General features: G+C 38.4%; 2 protein-coding genes across 2 annotated transcripts in view; both read right to left on the minus strand.

Annotated features, from left to right (window-relative positions):
* LOC108266171 (trichohyalin) lies at positions 1-17,359 on the minus strand. The gene is made up of 15 exons (XM_017469210.3): positions 17,050-17,359; positions 15,563-15,724; positions 14,631-14,762; positions 14,199-14,282; positions 9,837-9,904; positions 9,396-9,485; positions 7,795-7,861; positions 6,512-6,707; positions 4,958-5,162; positions 4,769-4,874; positions 4,126-4,670; positions 2,792-3,012; positions 2,501-2,682; positions 1,254-1,449; positions 1-1,164 (listed from the first exon to the last, which is right to left on the minus strand). Exons 2-15 carry the CDS (start codon positions 15,708-15,710, stop codon positions 1,011-1,013), a joined length of 2,394 nt encoding a protein of 797 aa, XP_017324699.3. The 5' UTR covers positions 15,711-15,724; positions 17,050-17,359; the 3' UTR covers positions 1-1,010.
* The window catches only part of LOC128628774 (uncharacterized), a 12,481-nt gene continuing 6,955 nt past the window's right edge, over positions 16,429-21,954 (minus strand). The window contains exons 4-8 of the mRNA XM_053680974.1: positions 19,315-19,507; positions 19,044-19,117; positions 17,488-17,650; positions 17,050-17,226; positions 16,429-16,433 (exon numbers count right to left, since the gene is read on the minus strand). Coding sequence (XP_053536949.1) covers positions 16,429-16,433; positions 17,050-17,226; positions 17,488-17,650; positions 19,044-19,117; positions 19,315-19,507 — 612 coding nt within the window. The remainder of the gene's footprint in view (positions 16,434-17,049; positions 17,227-17,487; positions 17,651-19,043; positions 19,118-19,314; positions 19,508-21,954) is intronic.

Genomic DNA, 21,954 nt, shown 5'->3' on the forward strand with positions numbered 1-21,954 from the left:
AGAGATGTCATTTGGCGTTTACAGAACTGTAAAGAAGGTCAGATATTTCTTTGTAAGAACATACTACTGAACACTGTGAAAGAATACATTGACATTATAAAATAGGAAAGATAAGGCTTATATTAGGTGTGTCTGAACTGGTGCTGTATGTTTATCATGTAGTTAATTTCTTTAACAAATGTTTTTTTTTTTTTTTTTTTTTTTTAAATTCTGTAATTTACAGCAACTAAATGGGAAACGGAAAAGATTAGACCAAGTTGTTGTCTATTTCCATACAAATTGTTACATTTTTATAAATAATCTAGGTTGTCCATGACAGGGGTTCTCAAACTGTTTATAGTTTGCTATAAACTAAAATCCACCCAGGATTTATTTTTCCTAATAAACAAACCATTTGAATGAAGTATGCAGTAATATTTGGGCTGTTTATAGGAGCCAATGGTATGAACTTTCCACTCATATAATAAATTTTTGTTCATTAGTTTCCAGCTGAGATTATTTATATTCATGGTGGTTTGTGATTTCCACCACTGTAGCTAAATAAGAAAATTGCTGAACCCCCGGCTAGGCTTCATGGATCCCTCGGGATGCAGGTGTAAGAGGTCCTAAGAACCGAGTCAAAGGGAAAGCCATCAATACTACTATCCTGACCTTTTCTATCATTCAAATGAAACAATAATTCTCAACAGCCCCAAAAGGAGCTCCAGATAAGCTAACATAACCAGATTATTTTAACCTGTTAACACTTCAAATAGTGACCAGTGACATTTAAAACACTCAGAACATGAATTGTAAAAAAAATAATAATAAAAAAATACATTCCTGGAAACTATAGTTGATTACTGTCTTTCATTCAGTTTAGCTTCCATTTTTGGACTGTAACACAGAAATAGCTAGAAGATCAATCTGGTCATCTGGAACATCTCTCAGGTCGGGTACAGTTCTGAGAGTGATATAAGAATGAGGAGTTTTAAATTGCAGCAAAATAGATTGGTGTGATGAACTTTATTTTACTCCTCAGACATCTTACAGTCTGCTAAGCTCAACCGACTGAAGTAGGAGAAGACCCAGGGACGAGAGATGTTCTGCTTCTGTTTCAGACCCTCTGTCTCCACAAAAAGTCCTCTGTGGAACTGGAGATTTTGCTCCAGTGCTGCCCTCTGCCTGTAAATCAGAATAGTGCAATGTATTAATCAGTTCATACTTTTAATTGTAGAATAATTGTTGTGAGAGTTTTCCTATAATTGAAATACCTATTAAACTCTTCATCCCTCATGGCTGCTTCCTCTTCTGCTCGTCTTCGCTCCTTTGCCACCTTCCTCCTCTCTTCTTCTTCCTCCTGCCGTCTGCGTAAATACTCCAGTCTTTCGCTCTCATCCATCTCCTGCAATCTCCTATACTCCTCCTCCTTACGAGCCTCCTCCTCCTCATACTGAAGCTTTAACTCAACTACAAACCCCACACAACTGTACTCCTTATCGCAGAATATCTCATTTAGATCTCATCTAAACAGTGTGAAGTTTGCATCCTTCATTATTTCTGGTCAGTATAAAATGTACCTCTATTTTACTATTTATTTACAAAAACTAAATAGTTCAACAAGACAACAATTAAAAACCTTAAGTAAGACCAACAGGAAAAATGTCAGACAGTGACTGTCTAACATCTGGCATAGATACAGTATAACGAGAAATCAGAGGACGCAAAAAAAAAAGATGCAGTTATGATGTAGATAAAGTCTGGGCATACAAGCTATTAAACATCCCACATACACACTCCGTTTGAACATTTTTGTTACTTGTAAAAATAAAGGGGAGTCAGCAAGTCTGTTGTGTCCTAAGGCAGGGGTTCCCAAACTTTTCCAGGGCAAGGCCCCCCAAATTGCATTAACATTTGACTGAGGCCCCCCCTTTTGCAAAATGTCTTTAAAACACATTAAAAATACAGACTTCTGAATATATCCCCCTTTTTTAAATTAATAATTACATCTTACATCTTTACATTACATTACATTACATTAGGAATTGATTGTGTGCGTGTCTATGTGTGTGTGTGTGTGTGTGTGTGTGTGTGTGTGTGTGTGTGTGTGTGTGTGTGTGTGTGTGTGTGGTTGTCTGAGAGTGAGAAAGAGAAAACATACTACTGGGAGGGATGGGCACACCAAATTGTTGAGGCCCCCTGGGTGCCCCCTGGTGGCCCCCAAGGGGGCCATGGCCCCCACTTTGAAAACCACTGTCCTAAGGGTATGTAAACTTTGCATTCAAATGTAAAATGGTATTTTTTACAATTTGTTTATTGATGTTTTGTGGGCTTGCAGGTGTCTGTGTTTTTGAGTGGCTGTGTAAGTCTCTCTCTCACTCTCTCTCTCTCTCTCTCTCTCTCTCTCTCTCTCTCTCTCTCTCTCTCTCAGTGCATTTTCATTTTAAAACTATAAAGTGACTAATAAGAGACTATAAAGTGGCTAATCTTTATAAACAGCAGTAAGCACTTGAAAGTGTACCTGTTCTTCTCATCTCCTCTTCATGCCTCGCTTTCTGAAGTCGTTCTAGATATAGCTTCTTGTTCCTTGTTTCTTCTTGTCTCCTCCTCTCCGTCTCCATCTCAGCCTGCTCATTCCTCTGTCCTTCCTTCTCTCTCTCTGCCTTTCTCTGTCTCTCCTCTTCTTCTTTAAGCTTTCTCAGCCTGGAAAATGCACCATTAAAATGCACCAACGTTATTGATTGGGAGTTTTTGCTGACTTCTTTTATGTCTTTGATGGAAACCTATAATGGAGTGTGTATAAGATGTGAACCTGGCCTGCTGTGCCCTCTGTCTCTGCTCCTCCTCAAGCTCCAGCCTCATTTTCTCTTCCGTCTGCTCTTTCTTTTCCTGTCTCTTTCTCTGCTCTTCTTTCTCCTCTTCTTTCTCCTTCCTCTTCCTCTCCGCCTCCAGGCGGCGACGTTCAGCCTTTGCGGCCAGTGCTGCTGCCACTCTGGTTTCCCTCAGGTTGATGGCTTCTTCACTGCTCATAGCCTGAGGAGATAAATGATCTGAGCCATACATATCCACTAATGACCATATTTAATCATAATTACACCACAGCGCTTTTTGAATTCTCAACAGGAGAATTCCTGTTGGAAAGCAGGTTTTCTGTAACAGCAGCTCTGACAGCAGTTGTGCTGTACTGTGCTGTTAATGTGCTGTCATTAAAAATAATGTGTATATATAATCAGTGATATGGTCAAGATGTTTATTTAACGTTTATGGAAGGAGTCTAGGGTGTCAGAGAAGTAAAGCTGTTGCTTTAATTTTTCCACCCCAGGAAATTCTTCAGGACTGAGGGTTGCATTTAGCTGTTTCTTGGTAACATGACAAGCTGAATTTTGCCTTATTAACTTAGAGACGGGGAAAAGAGAGGCTGGTGAGGGAATTACTGTTTATAGCTGTTATAACTAATAACAGGAACTAACCTGTCTCGTGGATGTTCCACAACATTGAATGTACATATAAATGCATGTCTAAACCTATAAAAAGTTTGAAATATCATCCTTTTAATAAATTAAAGAATTGTAATCATTACTAAATTGCTGTGGTTTAAGATGAATAATAATAATAATAATAATAATAATAATAATAATAATAATAATAATAATAATAATAATAAAAACCTGTTAGGACTTGCTGTTATAGAAAAATAGGGAGTGACTTGTGGTTTCTTAAACAACCATTTGATTGATGCCACAGTGACCCAAAAATCCCACAACAAAGGTAGGAAAAAGTTATGCCACTTATGATACCAACAGCAAAAAAGGAGACCAAATCACACACATGTTCTTCAGTTAAAGTGGCTCTTAAAACAACCAAAAAATGGTTCTTCTCTGGTGCATTTGTTTAAGTTTATGTAAAGAGAGCTTATTTTAATTTAAAGTGTCTATAGTTTTATTTTGATCAGAACAGGTTATTTTTCTAATTAATCATAGCTGGAAGGAGCTCTATATATTACATATAATTCTTGTATTTTAGGATACTTGTCCAAAGGTGTTTTGAAGAAACTGACCATAATAATTCGTATATTGATAATGTCAACCATCAGGGTTTTTTTTTTTTTTTAACAGCATTATGTTACGATACTAAAATAAGACCCACATCAGAAGCTGATTCAGACTTGGCAGGGTTGGATGCAGGATGGTGTGTTGAGACACCACCACGTGGGAAGAGATGAGGAAGTTGTACTGGGCTACACATGCCAGTATCTGATGATACACTGGTTCTCCGAACGCTCCAGGTGCTTGTAGAGGACGACTTGGCAGAGCTGTGTGATCTGGAAGAAAGTGCAGATATGTCACTCTCTTGGAAATCAGAGACCGTATCAATGTCTCCAGCTCCACCATCTTCTCTGGAAACAGCAGTCTGCTCACTCTCCAGATTGTGTCCTTCTACACACTTCTCCTGATGGATGTAATCCTGATCAATATCCGGACTGTGTCCAGCTTCACAGCTCTTTTGGACATTTGAGGTGTGGCTGCTTTCCGTGTCATCCATAGTGTATTCAGAAGAACCACAGGAATAATTGTCTGCCGATTTGTCCTCTGACTCATTCACCAGTGTGTTGGACACTGTCTTCTTACGTCTGTCTGAGCTATATTTCCTCTTTTCAATTTGCAGTACTTCCTGTGACTGCCTCGGTTTACCTGAGACAGATGAAAATTGTACATGATTTGTCGTATTCAGGCATTGCTCTAGATATTGGAATTACAAACAGCACTCATGAGTAATAGCAAAAACTCACCCACAACAAATGCGGCTTGAACTTTGGACTTCTTTTTGACTTTTTCTGCTGTGTTTTGTGACTCTGTGGACTTTGCTTTCTCATCACCTGCCTTTTTATTTTTCTTCTGCAGAGGCAAGAAATCATGAATGAAGAATGAAAGGGATTCATCACTATTCACTGTTGATAGTTATCTACAGTAGGACTCACATGTATTGGACCAAAAGTTGCTTCTTCATTAAAACTGGTGTCTTGTGACTCTGTGTCCACATTGTCCACATTTGTTTCTACAGTCTTCATCTCTGCATAATTATTAACTGGGACTCTGCTGGCATGCTGATCAAACTTTTGCTTCTTCACATTCCTTATGTGGGGGTCGTCTGCATTGTCGAATTTACCTGATTTTCTGGACTTGCTGTCAAAGTAAGTAAGAAAAGTATAGCTGATACATAGCTACAAAGATACATAGCTGATGTCATCTGGCAGTGATGCAGGATCAGTGGGGTGTTGGTGATAAACTATAGCACTGAGAACGGAAGGGAGGCGGATGGAGAGAGGTGCTCTAATCCCTTCTTTCTCAAGGACAAGAGGCTGTGGCTGAAACTCGAAACGCCGTCAAAGAGTGATGGAAAACGAGGCGGACGCTGACGTGAAACGGGTGAGAGCGGAATGCAAATAGTAATGAGACAGGATATTAAGGACTCCAAACCACACAAAACCATGTTGCTTGACCTCACCCTGACCTTTGGTCTTATGTCTTGATCTGCAGTGTGTTTACCCAAAACATAGTCACGGGCAGGAAAGGAAACTCTTAATTAATGTTGTGCTATAAAAAAAGAAATGGAAACTATTGTTGAATGGTTAAGGGTTCTTAACTTCCCAAAGTTTTTTTTTTTTTTTACCTGGAATGCATCTGAATGGGAAACAGTATTTTAAGGTCCTACCTAGAATCTATAAGGGCTCCCCAAGAGCAACCAAACAAATGCTATGATGGCATCTGTTTTCCAAGTGTACTGAGGCAGAACATATTAACTGCGCATGCAGTAGATTAAAACACAAAAAAAGACTTTAAAGTTTCTTTGATGGCTAGACAATAGCAGCAGCTAGATAATTCAATATAGGGTTGTTTGTATCCTAAAAGTAAGGTTCATTTTTACTACACTAAAAGAATAACATGGCAAAATAAAGAAAAATGTTAGATGCTTTAGTAAGTGTGGAACAGTTCCAGGGAAAATAACTGAAATCATTTGAAATCTGTGGTTGGTATAATAGTATCTCATTAGCATCTGATTATAATGTTCAGTCAAGCTACAGGTGTATTTATCTATCCTTGTAATGATACATAAAATCATTTATTCATACATTCATCTTCAGTAACTTCAGCTTTATCCTGGTCATAGTCAAGGTAGGTGCAGAGCCTATTCCAGGAACACAGGGCATGAGGTGGGAATACACTCTGGATGGGAAACCAGTCCATTGCAACATATGAAACTCGTGTCATACAGACAGTAACCCAAGCTCAGGTGTAAACCAGAGTCACTGGGGCTGTAGGGTAGTATTGAACCCCCCTTTGTCACTCTCATAAAATAATAGTTACTAAAATTTCATCAAAAAAAATTATTTTCTTAAGGTTTCAATGTAGTTGTAGTTTGTATTTGTAATTTAATATAATACATAACCCATAATGTAATACATTAGATACAACAGTTTAAAAGTATTATGATCTGCATTATACCATCTAAAATGAACAAAAGTGTTACTCACGCAGTATTTTTAAATGACTCTGTCTGACTTTGTGGCTTTGTTTTATCAATAAGTTCATCGGCAGCTGTGGGGGTGGAAAGAGCTGTTTTTGGAGTGCTGCTAACAGACCCAGAACTAGGTGGTGACCCAGCCCTCCCTCTTGCCTTAGGCTGTGGCCTCTGTGTTCTTCCTCCTGTTTGTTGTATGATATCTTCCCCTAAGGAAAAAAACACAAATCTTTTTGTCAGGTGAGCATGCTGGTAGCCATTGCCCATGTACATTAAACATCTCTACTAACCAATTCATTTTAGTCAGACAGAAAAAGACTGTAGGGCTTTATCTCCCTATTCCAGTTAGAACTGATCCAGGTTTGGAATATTTTGAAAGTAGTCAGTGTAGGCTACTGCTTGTGTTAGCAGTGTTGACTGGCTCTAGATATAGACTACAAGTACAGTGAGAAATACACCAGCTTTTAAGATTCTTTTAACAGTCATGTCATTTAACACCCTCTAACAGGCCATACCGTATATACTAATTTATACAGAAAATGCCTTGTAAGCCAAGTATAATCACAGAATGATTATGTCTCTGACTTATTGAGTAACAATAATATATAAAATATTAGGTCTGTGTAACTATTGTGTATGATATTTTATTGTGAGGTACCTTTTAGAGACTTTAAACACTTTAAACTCCTTGCTCCTATCATTGGCAAACTGACTTGGTGTTTCAGCAATCTTGGTATTGTCTAAACAATCCCAATGGATACATTCATTATTATTAAAAAAACAAAACTGAATACCCTGTTTAACACCACAGACAATATCTTCTCATAATATATATTTTTTAAACATTATACATTAATGTATCTTCAGTCAGGGTCTTGGATCTGGAGCCTGTCCTGGGAACAATGGCTGTGAAGCCAGAATACTCCCTTGGTGGGATGCCGGTTCATTGCAGGGCACCATGTGCTTACACACATTAACACACATATTCATACCTAAGGGCGATTTTGTTCTGCCATTCCATGTACTGGCATGTTATTTTGGGAGGTGGGATGAAACCAGAGAACCCAGAGAAAACTGACATGGATCTTGGAATGGTAAACCAAGACCAGGAAATCTCTAATGCTAGACTGAGTTAGTGCTGTGTGATTTGTTGCTGTTCATCATGTGGACAAGATGTTTTAGTCATTACTTGTATACTAAATGCTCTAAAGGTTTGATCTGGAACTTGATATAAGACTAAGATCATCAGGAAAACACAGGAATCCAGAGAAATGCATTGCCAGGTGGTGTTCCTACCTCTGCTATAGGGCTGACTATCTGTACAGTTGTTTGTCTTTTCTATTCTTTGCTCACGTACAGAAGCCTGGGAAGAAATCAAGAGATTAGACTGGATACAATTGTGTTAGACCAGACCAGACCAGGTCTGGTCTGAGAAATATATACAGGTATAATGAGGTGTGAAGGCTTGGGTGCTTTTATAGTTCATGTTTTATTTTTCTTCAAAAAAGTGCCTTTGTGTGGATATGAGAAAAAAAACAGCTCACTGGAGGCTCACACCAGTCCTAGCTAGTTTCACCTAACTAATTAGCCTAGCTTGCTACCTATATTTATAACTAATAAAGCATAAAGTAGAAATAAAGCATATTTTGCATAAAATGTTTCCACCATTGAAATACACTATATGGCCAAATGTTTGTGGACACCTGACCATGACACTCATATGTATTTTTTAAATATCTCATTCCTGATTTATTCCCACTTGTGTTATTATAATAACCTCCATTCTTCAGGGAAGGCTTCCACTTGAGTTTGGAGCATGGCTGTGGGGCATTAGTGAAGTTAGGCACTGATGTCAGGCGAGAAGGCCTGGGGTGCAGTCAGTGTTCTCTGTTCAGTGGGGTTGAAGTCAGGGCTCTGTGCAGGGCCACTTGAGTTCATCCACACTGATCTTGTCACACTGACTATGTTTACATGCACATCACATTCTGTTTAAGGTCCATATTCGGGTTGCAGCCAGATGTTTATATGCGTACAGGCATCTGAATATCCCTGTATTCATAGTTGTTGTAAGTATGCCTGAGTTGCCATTCCTAAATACCCAGCCTACAGCCAAGCATCTGTCAGTACCACAGTTCCTTGCGGACTGAACATGCACATATATCTCCTTTCAGTGGATTTTCTGAAGAAGGTGTTTACATGCAACGCATTTCCGATTAAAACAGGCATATTCCAGTGGTCAGAATATTGTCTTAATCTGAATTGGGCAGTAGGATTGCAGTGTTTACATGATTCAATCCTAATTAGAATATTGCCAGATTCCGATTAATAGCAGAATATTTATGTGCATGTAAACATAGTCAGTCAATGTGTGTTCATGGACCTCACTTTGTGTACAGGGGTATCGATCATGATGAAACAGGTTTGTTCCAGTGAAGGGAAATGGTAAAACTTTATGGCAACAGTTTGGGGAAGGTGTGATGTTCACGTGTCCAAAAACCTTTGGCCATATAGTGTACAGTATACAAAGAAGCATGAATTTATGGGAGTGGCATAGTTAAATGTTTTTGTTTTTAGTTGTATTGCAACGCTGGAATATTAGCAATGAAATGTTTTCGATTCACCGTGTTGCAGATTTCCTTACATTCACTTTCACTGAGACTACATTTTACACCAGCACTTCAATGTTTATATATATATATATATATATATATAATTATTTTTTAGAAAACTTCGGAAGCACTCTACTGGGACAAGTAACAAGTAAATGAAAACATGTAAAAATGCACGTGGCAGCTCTTTTAAAAAAGATTACATGTAAAACGTGCTTGCGGTTGGGGGGGGGGGGGGGGGGGGGTAAGGGGGACAAACTAAAATGCCTCGTGTGTAATTAGCCTCACCTGTGCCTTCCTCCTAACTCTGCTCCCATTCGTGCCAGAACATTCTGCCATCTCATCCACTGTGATATTTTCAGCAGATTGAGGTATATCCTGTAAAGCCATAAACACAGACAGACAGCGTGATAGATAATCATATCTGCATTGTGAACTACCATAACACCATTAACACATTTAACCCATATCTGAATTTAGCTGGCAGGTGTGCTTCTTTTCTTTCTGCTACATGAAGATCCATGGATCATAAAATCTGCTTGGCAACAGTAGAGTGAATTCTGTCAAGACATGATCCTTGGTTCATTTCAAGACCATATTTCATTAGTGTTTATTTCTCAGTGCTCCTCCGGTCACTTAACATGCTGAGACATCATGGTTTTGAGTAAATACACTGTGGGATGTGGGGAGCTGTGCAGGTGGAGCAGGGCTTTTAGTTCAGGCTCATACCTTTCGCTTAGTGCTGGTTTGTTTCTTCTGACCTCGCTTAGCCTCCACTTCTCTGTCATTCAGTCCTCCTGGAAGAAGAAAGCATGCAGGATTGTTTGAACTTTACTAGCAGAAATGGCTGCTTTTTAATTTCTTTTTCAAGAAATTCTCTTGCATTTTTCAACCTAATCTCTACACACTGCCTCTGTAGTGTATGTGTGATTACCACTGACGGGAATTGCATTACATTTCTCTGTTCTGAAAAAAGAATGAACCCCTCTTTATTGAAATGCATTGATGGTGTCTATGGAGGTCAAAGGGCAGCTGTTCAGTTCTAGCATGTAAAATATATGAATTCGTAATGTACATACAAAACTGCAGCCTTACTCTAACAATGCAACACATGACTGAAAGTGTCAATTTGTTCTCATGTAGGTCTTCCAAAGCTTCAATAACTAATACAGTTAAAAAGTAATTCTGGTTTATTGTACTTTCCTTAATGTTTTGTGGTAACCTTGGAAAACATTGGAATGGAAATGTTGGACTTCTGTGGTTGCCGTGAGAGGTAGTGACTATGTTTGTAAGACACAACTATATATCTTATACTTCTTAAAATGTAGTTCTCTCATAAAGGACAAGCTGTACATTTAACTGAAAACTGTATGAAGGCTAAATAATGAGAAAGTCACCTGACTTTCATTCTTTTATCGTTTATCAGTACAGGGAAAGCACACATGCTACAGATGTGGTAAGTAGCACTGGATTATATGTTTAATTTAGAAATTGGGCATTAAATGCTACTTACATACTCATAGCTTGTACTAATCAGGAACTTATGTTCAACAATTGACAGGAAGAATAAATACTTTTGCACTGTAGCTGTAATTTACCACTCATGTACCTAATGTACCACTTGAAGTAAGCATTAATGCTGCATCCAGTTCGCATGGGCAAAAGAGAACCATATTGCTCTGTTGGAAGTGTATCTAACCTAAAATCTGACCTGTGTGACCAGTGAGGTCTCACTTTACAGAACCCAAAACACTGCACATTCCTGCAGCAGTGATGATGGATGCAGACTCAGTAAAGTGAGCCTCATGGGCTTTGAAATCAGCAGCATATGCCTTTTTTGGATTATGATGTTTGTTACCACCGCATGTAGTAATAAATTTTCATTCCACTAGAGGGAGTGCTAAGATTAACCCTGTCCACATTATCACTGGCATGTATTTTATCCCTACAAAAGACAGCAACTATATAACAATGGCTTAATTGTTTTTAAACTGTAAAACTTTACTTGAGCATTAAATCCGGCCTTTATAGAACCATCTGTCCATCCTTTGAATGTATCTAGACAAAAGGTGACACTATTAGTCGTCAAAATGACATACTGCATGAGTAACACTGAGACCATGCCTTTTTTTCTTTTCTTTTCTTTTCTTTTTTTTTTTTTTACTGTGTTTGTTCATTCACTCACACACACACATGCACAGGCAGACACTCTTTAAAATGTCTGATGTTTATGTACTCTTTGTCTCAAGCCCTGGGAGGCATGGTGAGCATGAACAGTGTTTGGCTACAGAGTGGTGGTATTTGCTTTACGCCTGTGGGCAGTAGATCAGACCCAGCAGAGCACGGCAGACTGCACCTTACAGCCTGCACACACACACAGACACACAGGGGCCAGCTCTCCTGCACCACCACACCAACGAGGCACCGTTTATTTTTCGACTTGTCTGTCTGTTTTAATGGGTTCCAGGACTGCTTTGAAGTCAGAGAAAAGGGGAAAAGGGTGTGTTAAGAAGATATACTGAAAGAGACAGGGAAAGAGAGAAAGGGGGGACAAGTTCAGCCTTTCTCTGTTGCCATTCAGGCTCAGTTGAGTGCACCAGTCACTCCAGAGATCTGGGCTGTACCACGTCTGTGTCTCTCCATGCTTCACTCACCGCTCCAGCTTCTCTGATAGTACACACTTGCATAATCAACGGTTCCTATTATTCATCTGCCATGACTCAAATCCCCCATAATGGCAACAGAAATATGCCTTTTTCGTTCTCATTTTCAGTCTCTCTACTGTCTCGCTCTACTTCTGTTCTCTCACTCACTGTTTCTTTTTCCTTTTGCACTCCTAAGATTTTCCTTTTTCACCTCTCAGTTTTTACTTCTCTCTCTCTCTCTCTCTCTCTCTCTCTCTCTCTCTCTCTCTCTCTCTTTCTCTCTCGTGCCTTTTTCTTTTTCTAATTTTCCATCTCTTTGGTGGCTTGCTTTACTTCATCTGCTCACTCTCTTACTCACTCACTCACTTACTCACTTATTCACTCTTACTACTTCTTCTCCTTTCATGCTCCTAATATTTTCCTTTCTTGCCATTTCACATCTCACTCTATGCATCTCTCTCTCTCTCTCTCTCTCTCTCTCTCTCTCTCTCTCTCTGAACCCCTCTACCCTTGCTGGACCCCTCAGTAAGCGTCCATGCGACCTGGAATGTAGGCCACCACATATCGCTTTAACCTGAAGTGGCACTTTTATTTCACACCTTTCCTCCCCGATCAGACTCAAGCCAAAAAAGTATAGCTGTTTAAATGTTATATCTGTCACTATGAACAGTGCGGGGTGATAAAAAAAAATTCAAACCAGTTAAGAATTATGATGTGGGTAATAATTTAAAAAAAGTGTTGTCAGTTAATGCACAGTATCATGTTACATGTTTCTCTTTATAAACTGTTCTCTATTAGGAAGACATATGTAGTGATGAAATTGAGGACTGGTTTATGATTTCAGTCTGAGACTGAAAAGGGAGTGGATTTCAGATTTAACCCATAAACACTACATGCAACCACATTTGCCATTTATTGCCATTTGTTGTTGTTGTTGTTGTTGTTTTTAAATAAATAAAAATAAATAAAAGAAATACTGTCCACTAGAGGACAGTAGATGCTTTGGATGTGGTTATATGACCCTAATTATTCAGTTATTTTTCACCAAGTGTCTTGTATCCAGCCTGTTGATCAGTCTGAGCAGTCCATGCTCATTTTAACCTCAAATATCTCAAATAGCAGACCAGACTACTTAATTGGTGTGCTTTTGAAATTCTTTTGAACACATTTTCTCTCATCAGTTCTCTCCAACAACTCTGGCATGCCATACACCCCAGATTGCAATGTGTCGACTCTGCCACAGCACTGGCTATTTTTGGTTATGAACTTGTTAGCAGGTTGTCAGTGTCCTGACAGCTAAGCGTAAAGTATCTTCTGGTAATTTTAAGGACACACTTATTGGCTTTAGACTTACAGTTAATTTCCAAAGCTGTCTACAGAAGTGACCCTTGTGAATGTAAATAATATTGTGCCACTGTGAGTGTGAGAATCTTTTAAGCATTCATTAGCACTAACTTGGTGACCTGTAAGTTGAATTGTAATTGACTTTCATTAAATTCAAACGGTAAAAGGGTATTCAAGCTTATTAGCAGGCAGAATTCTTAAAGATTATTTCCCCATACATGTCCACATAAGGCCATGTAGCCAGTTTTGGGCATTTGCCTAAAGAATCTTTATTTAGAGAGTTTCTTTTCCTCCAACAGCCCAACTTTCTAGAGGAAAGGGGTAGAAGCGGTTGAGAGTACAGTGTGGACAGAAGAGGGAGTGGAGAGGGGTTGGGGGTTGGGCGGGTGAGGTAGAGAAGGTTTGGTGGTGGTGGTGGTGGATGGGGGTTGTTTCAGTTTCTGACCAGAGACAGGATAAAGGAAACAGAGCCGCTCCAGAGGTCGGCTTGAGAAAACACAGCCTCTGTCAGTCACCCAGACTCCTGGGCTGGGATTAAGCCCTGGCCTGGAAGGAGATCACGTTTCTCTGGTCGGGATACCTCACTGCTGCAAAACACTACCAGATGTGGAGCATTCATGACTTGGGGGAGGGGGACTGTATATATGTGTGTATAGTATTCTTTAGCTTTAGACTACCTGTGTGTATTCATGTGGCAATGGAGTGTGTTGACATTGAGCTAAAAATGTGAAATCTTTATAAGAAATAGAACAGCTAATATGAACATTACTACTGTACATGCAAGGCTTCAATCTGCAATATAGCTGTGTCTAGAGTTACAGCTGTATTGAGCGTTCAGCCTGTTTACACTTCCACCAGAATTGTATGATTTTTAAACAGTCCCTTTGTGTATGGTAATACTACCATTGATCAGTCTTTTAATAGAGTTATGTGTGAATGATTTTGTAGGCCAAATGGAACTAAAACTTCTCAAGTGTGTTATGTTGATAAAGAACAATCACCTGTAATTACCCAAGTGTTTTCATAGCACAGCTGATTTGCACTTAATGACACCCACAAATAATAAGGTTGTGTGTATGATCCTGTTTGGACAGATACTGACCTGTTTGTGTAGCTTGCTCTTCTAGTTGGTCCAAGATGGTCCATGAGTCCTCCAAAACCCCTTCAGAAGTCATAACCCTGACAACTTAGAGAAAGATAAAGACATTTTCACAATAGACATTTTATTTTTTTCACCTTGTTTCCTTCTTTCCTTTTCTTTCTTCACTGGTCTAGCTGTCTGCCTTTTTTCCTTGTTTAGTTGACCTCTGGCCCTTCTCAGCATCACTGTCCTTGACCTAATGCTCCACTAAATGACTGTGACTGGACCTTGTATTACATTTGTATAAACTCTCTTTAGGACAGATTATAGGATAAAAGTGACATTATGATATTTAGATACGCTCCTCTGTTATTTCAGAGCATCTTAAACCACAGTGCTGACTTTTCTGTGGTTTGTGGGCAGAAGGTAAAAGCCAGCAAAACACTTGATTACCATGTTCTCTCATGGCATGCTCCAGAGCTGGGTGGTCCTCCGTGTCAGTTAAGGGATCCCAGAAAGACAAGCATATGATTTCCCCAGCAGGATCCATTATTAAGGTGCCCAGTACTCCGTCTTTCTGACACTCTGAATACACATACAGTGGAGTGGGCAAGAGAATAAAGAATAATATCAAATATTACTTTGCTTTTTGTATGGCAGACTCACTGACATTTAATTGCTTAACTGATTCTCAAAGGTGCTGATGAATTTTCTTTAACAGTAGCTCTGGCAGTAGTGCCAGCTGTAATTCAAATGTCAGGTTTAGATGAATGTGTTGGTTCTAACATGTTATCATAGCTATAATAGCAGATAATTCACAGGGACTTGTATGGTGGACGTACCACGTAATCTAAGCTTAATAATAGACGGATGAATAAACATGTTTAACAAATCGAAAAATTTAATCATTGATGTGATGAAGCTTTGTATATGGAAATGTTTATGTAGTATTTATTGAAGTCTTGGGTGTCAGAACTTTGTAACAAAACATGGGAGAGACCAAAAATGCTTCAATGTGCTGCAGCTATTTTCATAATTTTCATTTCTGAGATCGCAAAACCGCTATATAGTGGAGGGATTGAGTAAAGCCATTTGGGACATGCTGTTATAAGAAAGTAAACAACTTCAGGGTGTTAACGAGCTGCACCTTTCATTGTTCCTTTTCTTACTTGGCTGATTTCCTTATGATGAATTTGATTAAATATCCAACATACGTGGTTGTGACATGTTACAAGTTTAAGTGCTTCAATCCAAGCAGTATTCACAAGAGACATAAAAGCCAGGCAAATACCTTGAAACTTTATATCTCCCTATACCTCACAGCATGATTATCAACTTTTGACTAGAAACGATTTCTAGGTTTTAATAAATCACTTGTGAGATACCTCTAAGCTCCAGAGGAAGGCTGCCTCTGATGATGCCAGGCTGAGGCTCTAACTGATCTGCAGGGTCACGTGGGTCTTGTCTGTAGAGTGCCATAGAGCACTGTTTTCCGAGACCTCTACGCCGTACAAACGGAGGCAGTGGACCCATGGCAGTCTGATGTTCTGAAGAAGATAGAAATCATTAATAAATATTAAATGTGGTTTCAAAAAAGTGTAGGGCCTCAACAATGGCTCAAACCCAAAAGTAATTTTTACTTCCACAGGAAGAGTAGAATGATATAATCTTAATGATTTTCTTTCTCTTTGAGCTGATTCCATTTTGATGAGGTGTGGGTTTAAACCATCCATCTATCCTCTGTTTTAGAGGAACAGAGAAAAATGACCCTGTATTTACTGTGAACTTGTTCTACAAGATGAGAGCTGACTCAGTGTTACCCAAAATCTCCTCTGTTGGTCCCTGTGCCAGTCTAGTGCATTTGTAGACAATGTTTTAGAGTTCGTGGTTTGGCTTCAGAACCTCATGAGTGTTGTCTGAAATTCATATAGTCCGCTGTTATTTATCATATCAGCCCCAGAGATCTCTCCAGTACCCCACTGTCAGCCCAGCTCGGATCTCCCAAGTCATACGCCTCTGTTAACTACAGCCAGGCCCAGGTTAAGCTGTACACTGACAGGCTGTGATCATTCTTCAGAGAGAAGCTGTGCTTTTCATTTATTTCTTCTGTTGTGATAGTATAGATTTATTCAAAGAGCCACTTCAGATTTGTAAGACATAGCTTGTTTGGATTCCATGTGGAGGTGTTTGTATGTGAACTAAAACGGATAGGAGAAGCTGTTAACACAAGACTTGATATTCTTGATATTAGTCACTCTGTCAAAAAAGGGATGTATGTATATGATATATGGCTGTGTATATCCTTGCTTCACTTTTTATTTGGAAATGCATTCCTTCTCACTAATGGCACTTTATTGGGCATCCAGCCAGTAAATACATCTCCCCTCACTCTTTATTCAAGAGGTTCTTCACTGTGTGATTTTACGGTTGAAATGTCTGAAAGCACTTCAGAAGGTTATTTTTTTGTTATATCAAAGCCAAGAGTGCTGTTTTGTGCTGTTAAAATGCTTGTAAAGCAAGGTCAAGCCGATTTCTCTGCCAACATTCTTCCATTCATGTTTTGCTTGACCAGTATGCAATACTTTCATCACACCATGTGGAAACAAGATCTATGATGATGTGGGTTGACTTAAACTGTGAATCACTAATCAGCAGTATACAGTTCCTTTGTAATATATTTGGATATTTAACAGTAAGTTGAAATATTTGAAACACACCCACCCCAACTGTGCAAATCATAGTTGAATTAAAAACAACAGTTATTTTCTTCCATTATTCCAGCTCTTGTAGCTTAAGACATAATATCAGACAAATGAATATAAAGTGAGAGTAAAGTCAGAGGTTGTTTTTTTTAATTTATTTATCTGAATACCTTTGTCCTCCTCAGGTTCAAACCCGATGAGATTGTCTTGTTGGGCTGCTTTTAACCTGCACCCATGTTCAGTGAGCCTGTTCTCTTCTTTCCTAATCGACTCCACTTTCTGTTCCACATCACTACACAGGACATCCTCAATTTCTTCCTTTTCCTCAGGAAGGCCACAAAGACCATCTGAAAAGACAAAAGCAGGAGAGCAGGAGAGAAACTTCTTAAGGCACGGCACTGAGGTCTTGACACAGACTTATGTGGAGACATAAGTGACAGGAAGGGGAAGCTGTCCAAGTCCTGTAGCTACTTCAAATCACAAAAAACTTAGGAATTAGGTGAAGTGAGGTATATGCCAACATCAGTGCACTAGGAAACCAGTTCAGAGATCACCTGTGATTTAATTGTGAGTGGATAGTAGTTATCCATGCAGCCTCTGGGTCTTACCTTGTTCCACTGATAAAGGGAGCAGCACAAGTACTTTCTTAAGTACGGTTCTCTCTGCGGGTTTGGGAGCTGCAGCCTCGGTTCTGACCTCAGGCTGATGTATATCTGGCAGTTGTAGAACTGGCTCCTTGTGGTTTTCTTGAGTTGTGCTCCCAGCTTTGAGCTTAAAGACATATTGTAGTCATGTAAAGTTCACTTTAATAGGCAAAATATACATTCATATAAAAGAAAAAAGACAAATGAGCTTATACTTACAGATGTGTTAAAGGAAATTAAAGTACAAAAACAACAACAACATAGTGTCTTAGTAAAGTTATGGGTCATCATAAGACACCAACAACTTCAGTTCTCAGTGGAAAAGATTCTGCAAGGCTCTGGAGTTGTACTGGAGGGTTGAACACCATTCTTCCAGTGATGATTGTTCTGCTGTAAAGGGCATTTTGCTGGCATGGTTTGAGTCAACATATCCCCTTAGGGTTAAACTGTCACTGCAAATCAATACAAAGTTCTTCTGACTGATCATCTTTAACATATGATGTAACATTTCTATTCTATTGAGATGGTCTCTACCAAGATGACTCCATCCACATCCACAGGTCACATGGGTCACTGAATGCTCTGATGAGGTTGAAAATTATGTCAAATCATATGCTATGGCCTTCAAAGTCACCAAATCTCAACCTAATTGAATACCTATTTGGGAGATTTTGGAGCAATGTGTTAGACAGCACTCTTTACCATCATTTTCAAAACACCAATTGAGGGAATATGCTTTGGGAGAATGGTGTTCAGTCCTCCAGTAAACTTCCAGAGACTTGTAGAATTGGTTCCTAGGAACATTGAAGCTGTTCTAGCAGTTTGTAGTGGCCCAACATCTTACTAAGTACTATCCAGTATTAAATATATTCAATGTGTATATATAATAGGTGTAATTTATAGTTAGTCATTTCACACTTGGTATTCATTAGAGTACCTAATTATTCTTATGTCCATTTCACGATTTAGTGCATCACCTATATACTGTATATGGATTTCACATCCTACAGCCTGAGAAGTTTGCTTGCACAGCTGATGAAGGACTGTTTATTCCCTCTGAAATATGTTTCTCTGGAAACTATGCTCAACTTTAACGTATATGTCCGCATGTGTTTGGTCTACTTCATTTTAAACTGTTATTTTGATTTATTCTGAGGGAAACATAACTAGATCAGGTGTTTCCATCATATGACCTTTTGATACTTTAAAGAGGCCTAAAATAATAAATGATGAAGCATTATCTGAGCTGAAAATGTGGTTGTTTCAACCCTTATTATTATTTTAGTACATACACATTCTGAAGTGCCTCAGATTTTCACCTGTAGTATTCTGTACACAGTAAGCGGTATTTACTCTGTCATTGGTGTTTATTTTCGATTTGAGAGGTACATTGGCTATTATAAGGCATAGAGTATACAACACAAAAATGCTTGTTCACTAGAGATATCTGTTCAAACCAGTTGCTATGGTGAAAAAACACACCAGCCTGAGACATTTCTGTGTTGGGAATGTTGACTTACCCCATGGTCCTTGCTGTCTGTGCCTGCAGGGAGCGCTTGCTTAATGGGGGGTAGATGAAGGTTACTCCGTTTCACTAAAGCAGAAATAGAACACTAATCATTTTATAGGATATCTATTGACATGTAACCATGGTAGGTTGATATGCAAATACTAAAATTTGATATTTTTGTTGAAACCTTTCAATGGCATAAAATAATTTAAAGGAGTTTAATGAAGAAAGTGTTTAATTGTTTGTCTATTGTCTGTTTTGACAAGGTAGATGGTGCTCACCAGGACTTGAACGCCAGCCCCCCTCTGACTGTTTTCTGTCATTGGAGACTTTTGAAAGGTGACTGCAACCCAAAGAGAAATTTGTATAAGCTGGTCTTAAAGCGTGTCCACCTTCCTCACCACCTGTCTCTGCTGCACTCTGTATCCATTGTTCGTTTAAGTCCTTTGGGTAGCCAGTCAAATGCTCTGCAACCTGGTGAGTTTGTGTCAAAATAAGGGAGATAAAAGCTATTGAGGAAAAGGTTAGGTTCTTTGAAGTAATGGTCAAATTGTTTCCAAAGAAAAACTTAACTGTTTGAAAAGTTTCAAATAATCAACCTCAAATAGATGCCATAAATGCCGTTTCATTCTGTCTATTCTGTTTAGTCTATTTTATTTCCACATTAAAAGGCCAAACATCTGCCAAAAGAATAGTGTGATGCATCGTATGAGAGACACTGGCAAAGAGAGCGGAAACTAAAGACACTTAAGGTCAGATGATTGGTTATAAATCGACATTTACAGGTTTCTCATCCGATAACACTGAAGTAATGAAAATCATGGATCAGAAATTACACTGTAATTCCATAAAGAATAAACCACAGGAAACTGGGGTCATGTTTATAGAATGTCAGATTACAGAAGATGAAAATGTTATGAGGGAAAGAAAGGTGGACATTTACACAGTGGGTACAGTTTTAGTTAGGTCACCACAGGCAAAAATGATTCTTTTGACTTTTGGATATTTTCATCAGAAGTTTTCATACTTTCATAACATTTAAAAACAAATTTCTAATGATCATATCCTTAAATACTGTAATGATTCATGCTGAAACATTTTTTTTCTGGGACTCTTATAGTTGCTGAAAATATGTTTCATTGTTCTCAGCCTTTAAATGGTCCATATAAGTCCACACATTGCTCCAAAGGTCTCAAAACTAGACTTTTACATAGGGTTTTCTTTTTATCTTAATTCCTCTTTTCTCCAATAATTCAGTGAAACAAACAGTATTTTAATAAACTGCTATGTGACAACATGAATTGTGCTATCACAAGAAAACAACAAACAAATCATTCCGAATGGAATCCATTTGCTGAAAATGGATTTTAGCGATATGCAAATTAAGACAGATAAAAATAATCAGGACAGATACAGATAAACAATAAAGTTCCAATGGAAAGTAAATCTACACGTTCTCTTCCTCTAACATGTTCGGGTACTTGTAATCTGGTCCAATGTTATTTAGGAACAAAGAGCAAGCTGAATTTTCTCAACATACATTTTGTGTGTAGTTTGTCATCAGATTGTGATTGTGATGTACATAGAGATTTCCTCTCCCATGCTACAATGATGGCTGGAAACTAGGACTTAATGGCATATACTGTAGAAAGGTCGTATAGAACATAGAGAAATCTCATTAACGCTTTGGGAATTAAGTCACCTTTCATGTTGCCTTTTATTCTGATCACAACCAGCCAGTTATATTGTTTCTGAGTTTAGTCTTTGTTTAGACTCTTTTGATGCTGAAGAAGCAAAAATCTAAGGAGCCCTTAACCTTCAGACTAATGATTTGTAATTTCTGCACACAATGCTTGAAAAGAAACATGTATAACAAACTTGAAAAGGTAGAAAGGGGTTCTATGATTTTATGATTCTAATGTGTTGTAAAATTAGTCATAAGCAGTAGGATGGCTCTTTCAGTGTGGATACATTCAGGGTCTCTGTCTCTGTCTCTCTTTATATCGCTATTAAAGTAGTGCTTAAACAGATACATAGCAGACAAATATACATATAGACAGTTTTATTTTGTACATGCATACCATGTACATACAACTTAATCTTCATCAATCATCATTCCCTGTTCACCAAATCTTTCACCACCTAATAAAGTTTAAGTCACTAACCAAAGTAAGTATGCAAACTGAAGCTATGATAAAAGAACAAAAACAATGAACCTTTCTTAAAGAAATTGCTAAATCCTCTGACCAAGTATATGGCTGTGCCCTCTGTCTATTAAATAAATGCCAGTCCTTCAGGCTGAAAAATAAGGATAAAAATATTCTGCCAGTAGTTTGTCACTGTGACTCAAAAAGTAGTTTTTATTCTGACATCTGGAAGCTAAATGGTGTCCCAACTGCGGTACGATACTGATAATGCTCTTATACTTAAGAGGGCTGAATGGAAGACCTTGTTAAATAATATTATTATGTTTTTTCCTTATAATGTCTTATATTTTATAAAATATATTCTTATATATCTTATGTTACTTTTTGCCTTTTCTTATACGTTGACACAGGAGAAGAGGGGCCAGTGGGGCAGTGTTGGTGTGAAGGTAAGCCTACACAAGGACCTGTCTTTGCAACTGTAAGTGACTAGTCAACTTAATCCTTCACATGGTTTTCATAAGTTGCCGTAAGTTTCTGCTACTCAATGGATCGGGCTAAAGCTTGAACAGAATGGTTTGACTTAATATCCTCAGAAGTAGTGCACAAGTCATTTCTTCCTAATTTGTTTGTTAAATTTTATTGTATGCCTAAATACAATAAAAGTTATTTGCCAGATTCTAACATTCAGATGCTCCTAAGCAAATTATTCTAAAGTATGAATTTGTAACTTACCAACAAAAACTGTACTATCATTTCTAATATAATGCATTTAAC

This window comes from Ictalurus punctatus, chromosome 6 (assembly GCF_001660625.3).
Source record: "Ictalurus punctatus breed USDA103 chromosome 6, Coco_2.0, whole genome shotgun sequence".
NCBI classification, from domain to species: domain Eukaryota; kingdom Metazoa; phylum Chordata; class Actinopteri; order Siluriformes; family Ictaluridae; genus Ictalurus; species Ictalurus punctatus.

What these genes read in the sequence shown, in the direction of transcription:
- LOC108266171 (XM_017469210.3), bottom strand. Translation starts at nt 15,710, where the DNA reads ATGGGTCCACTGCCTCCGTTTGTACGGCGTAGAGGTCTCGGAAAACAG. An exon ending in TCAAGCCGCATTTGTTGTGG is followed by an intron (nt 4,671 to 4,768) that starts GTGAGTTTTTGC and finishes CATCTGTCTCAG; the next exon opens with GTAAACCGAGGCAGTCACAG. An exon ending in AGAGGAGATGAGAAGAACAG is followed by an intron (nt 1,450 to 2,500) that starts GTACACTTTCAA and finishes TGGGGTTTGTAG; the next exon opens with TTGAGTTAAAGCTTCAGTAT.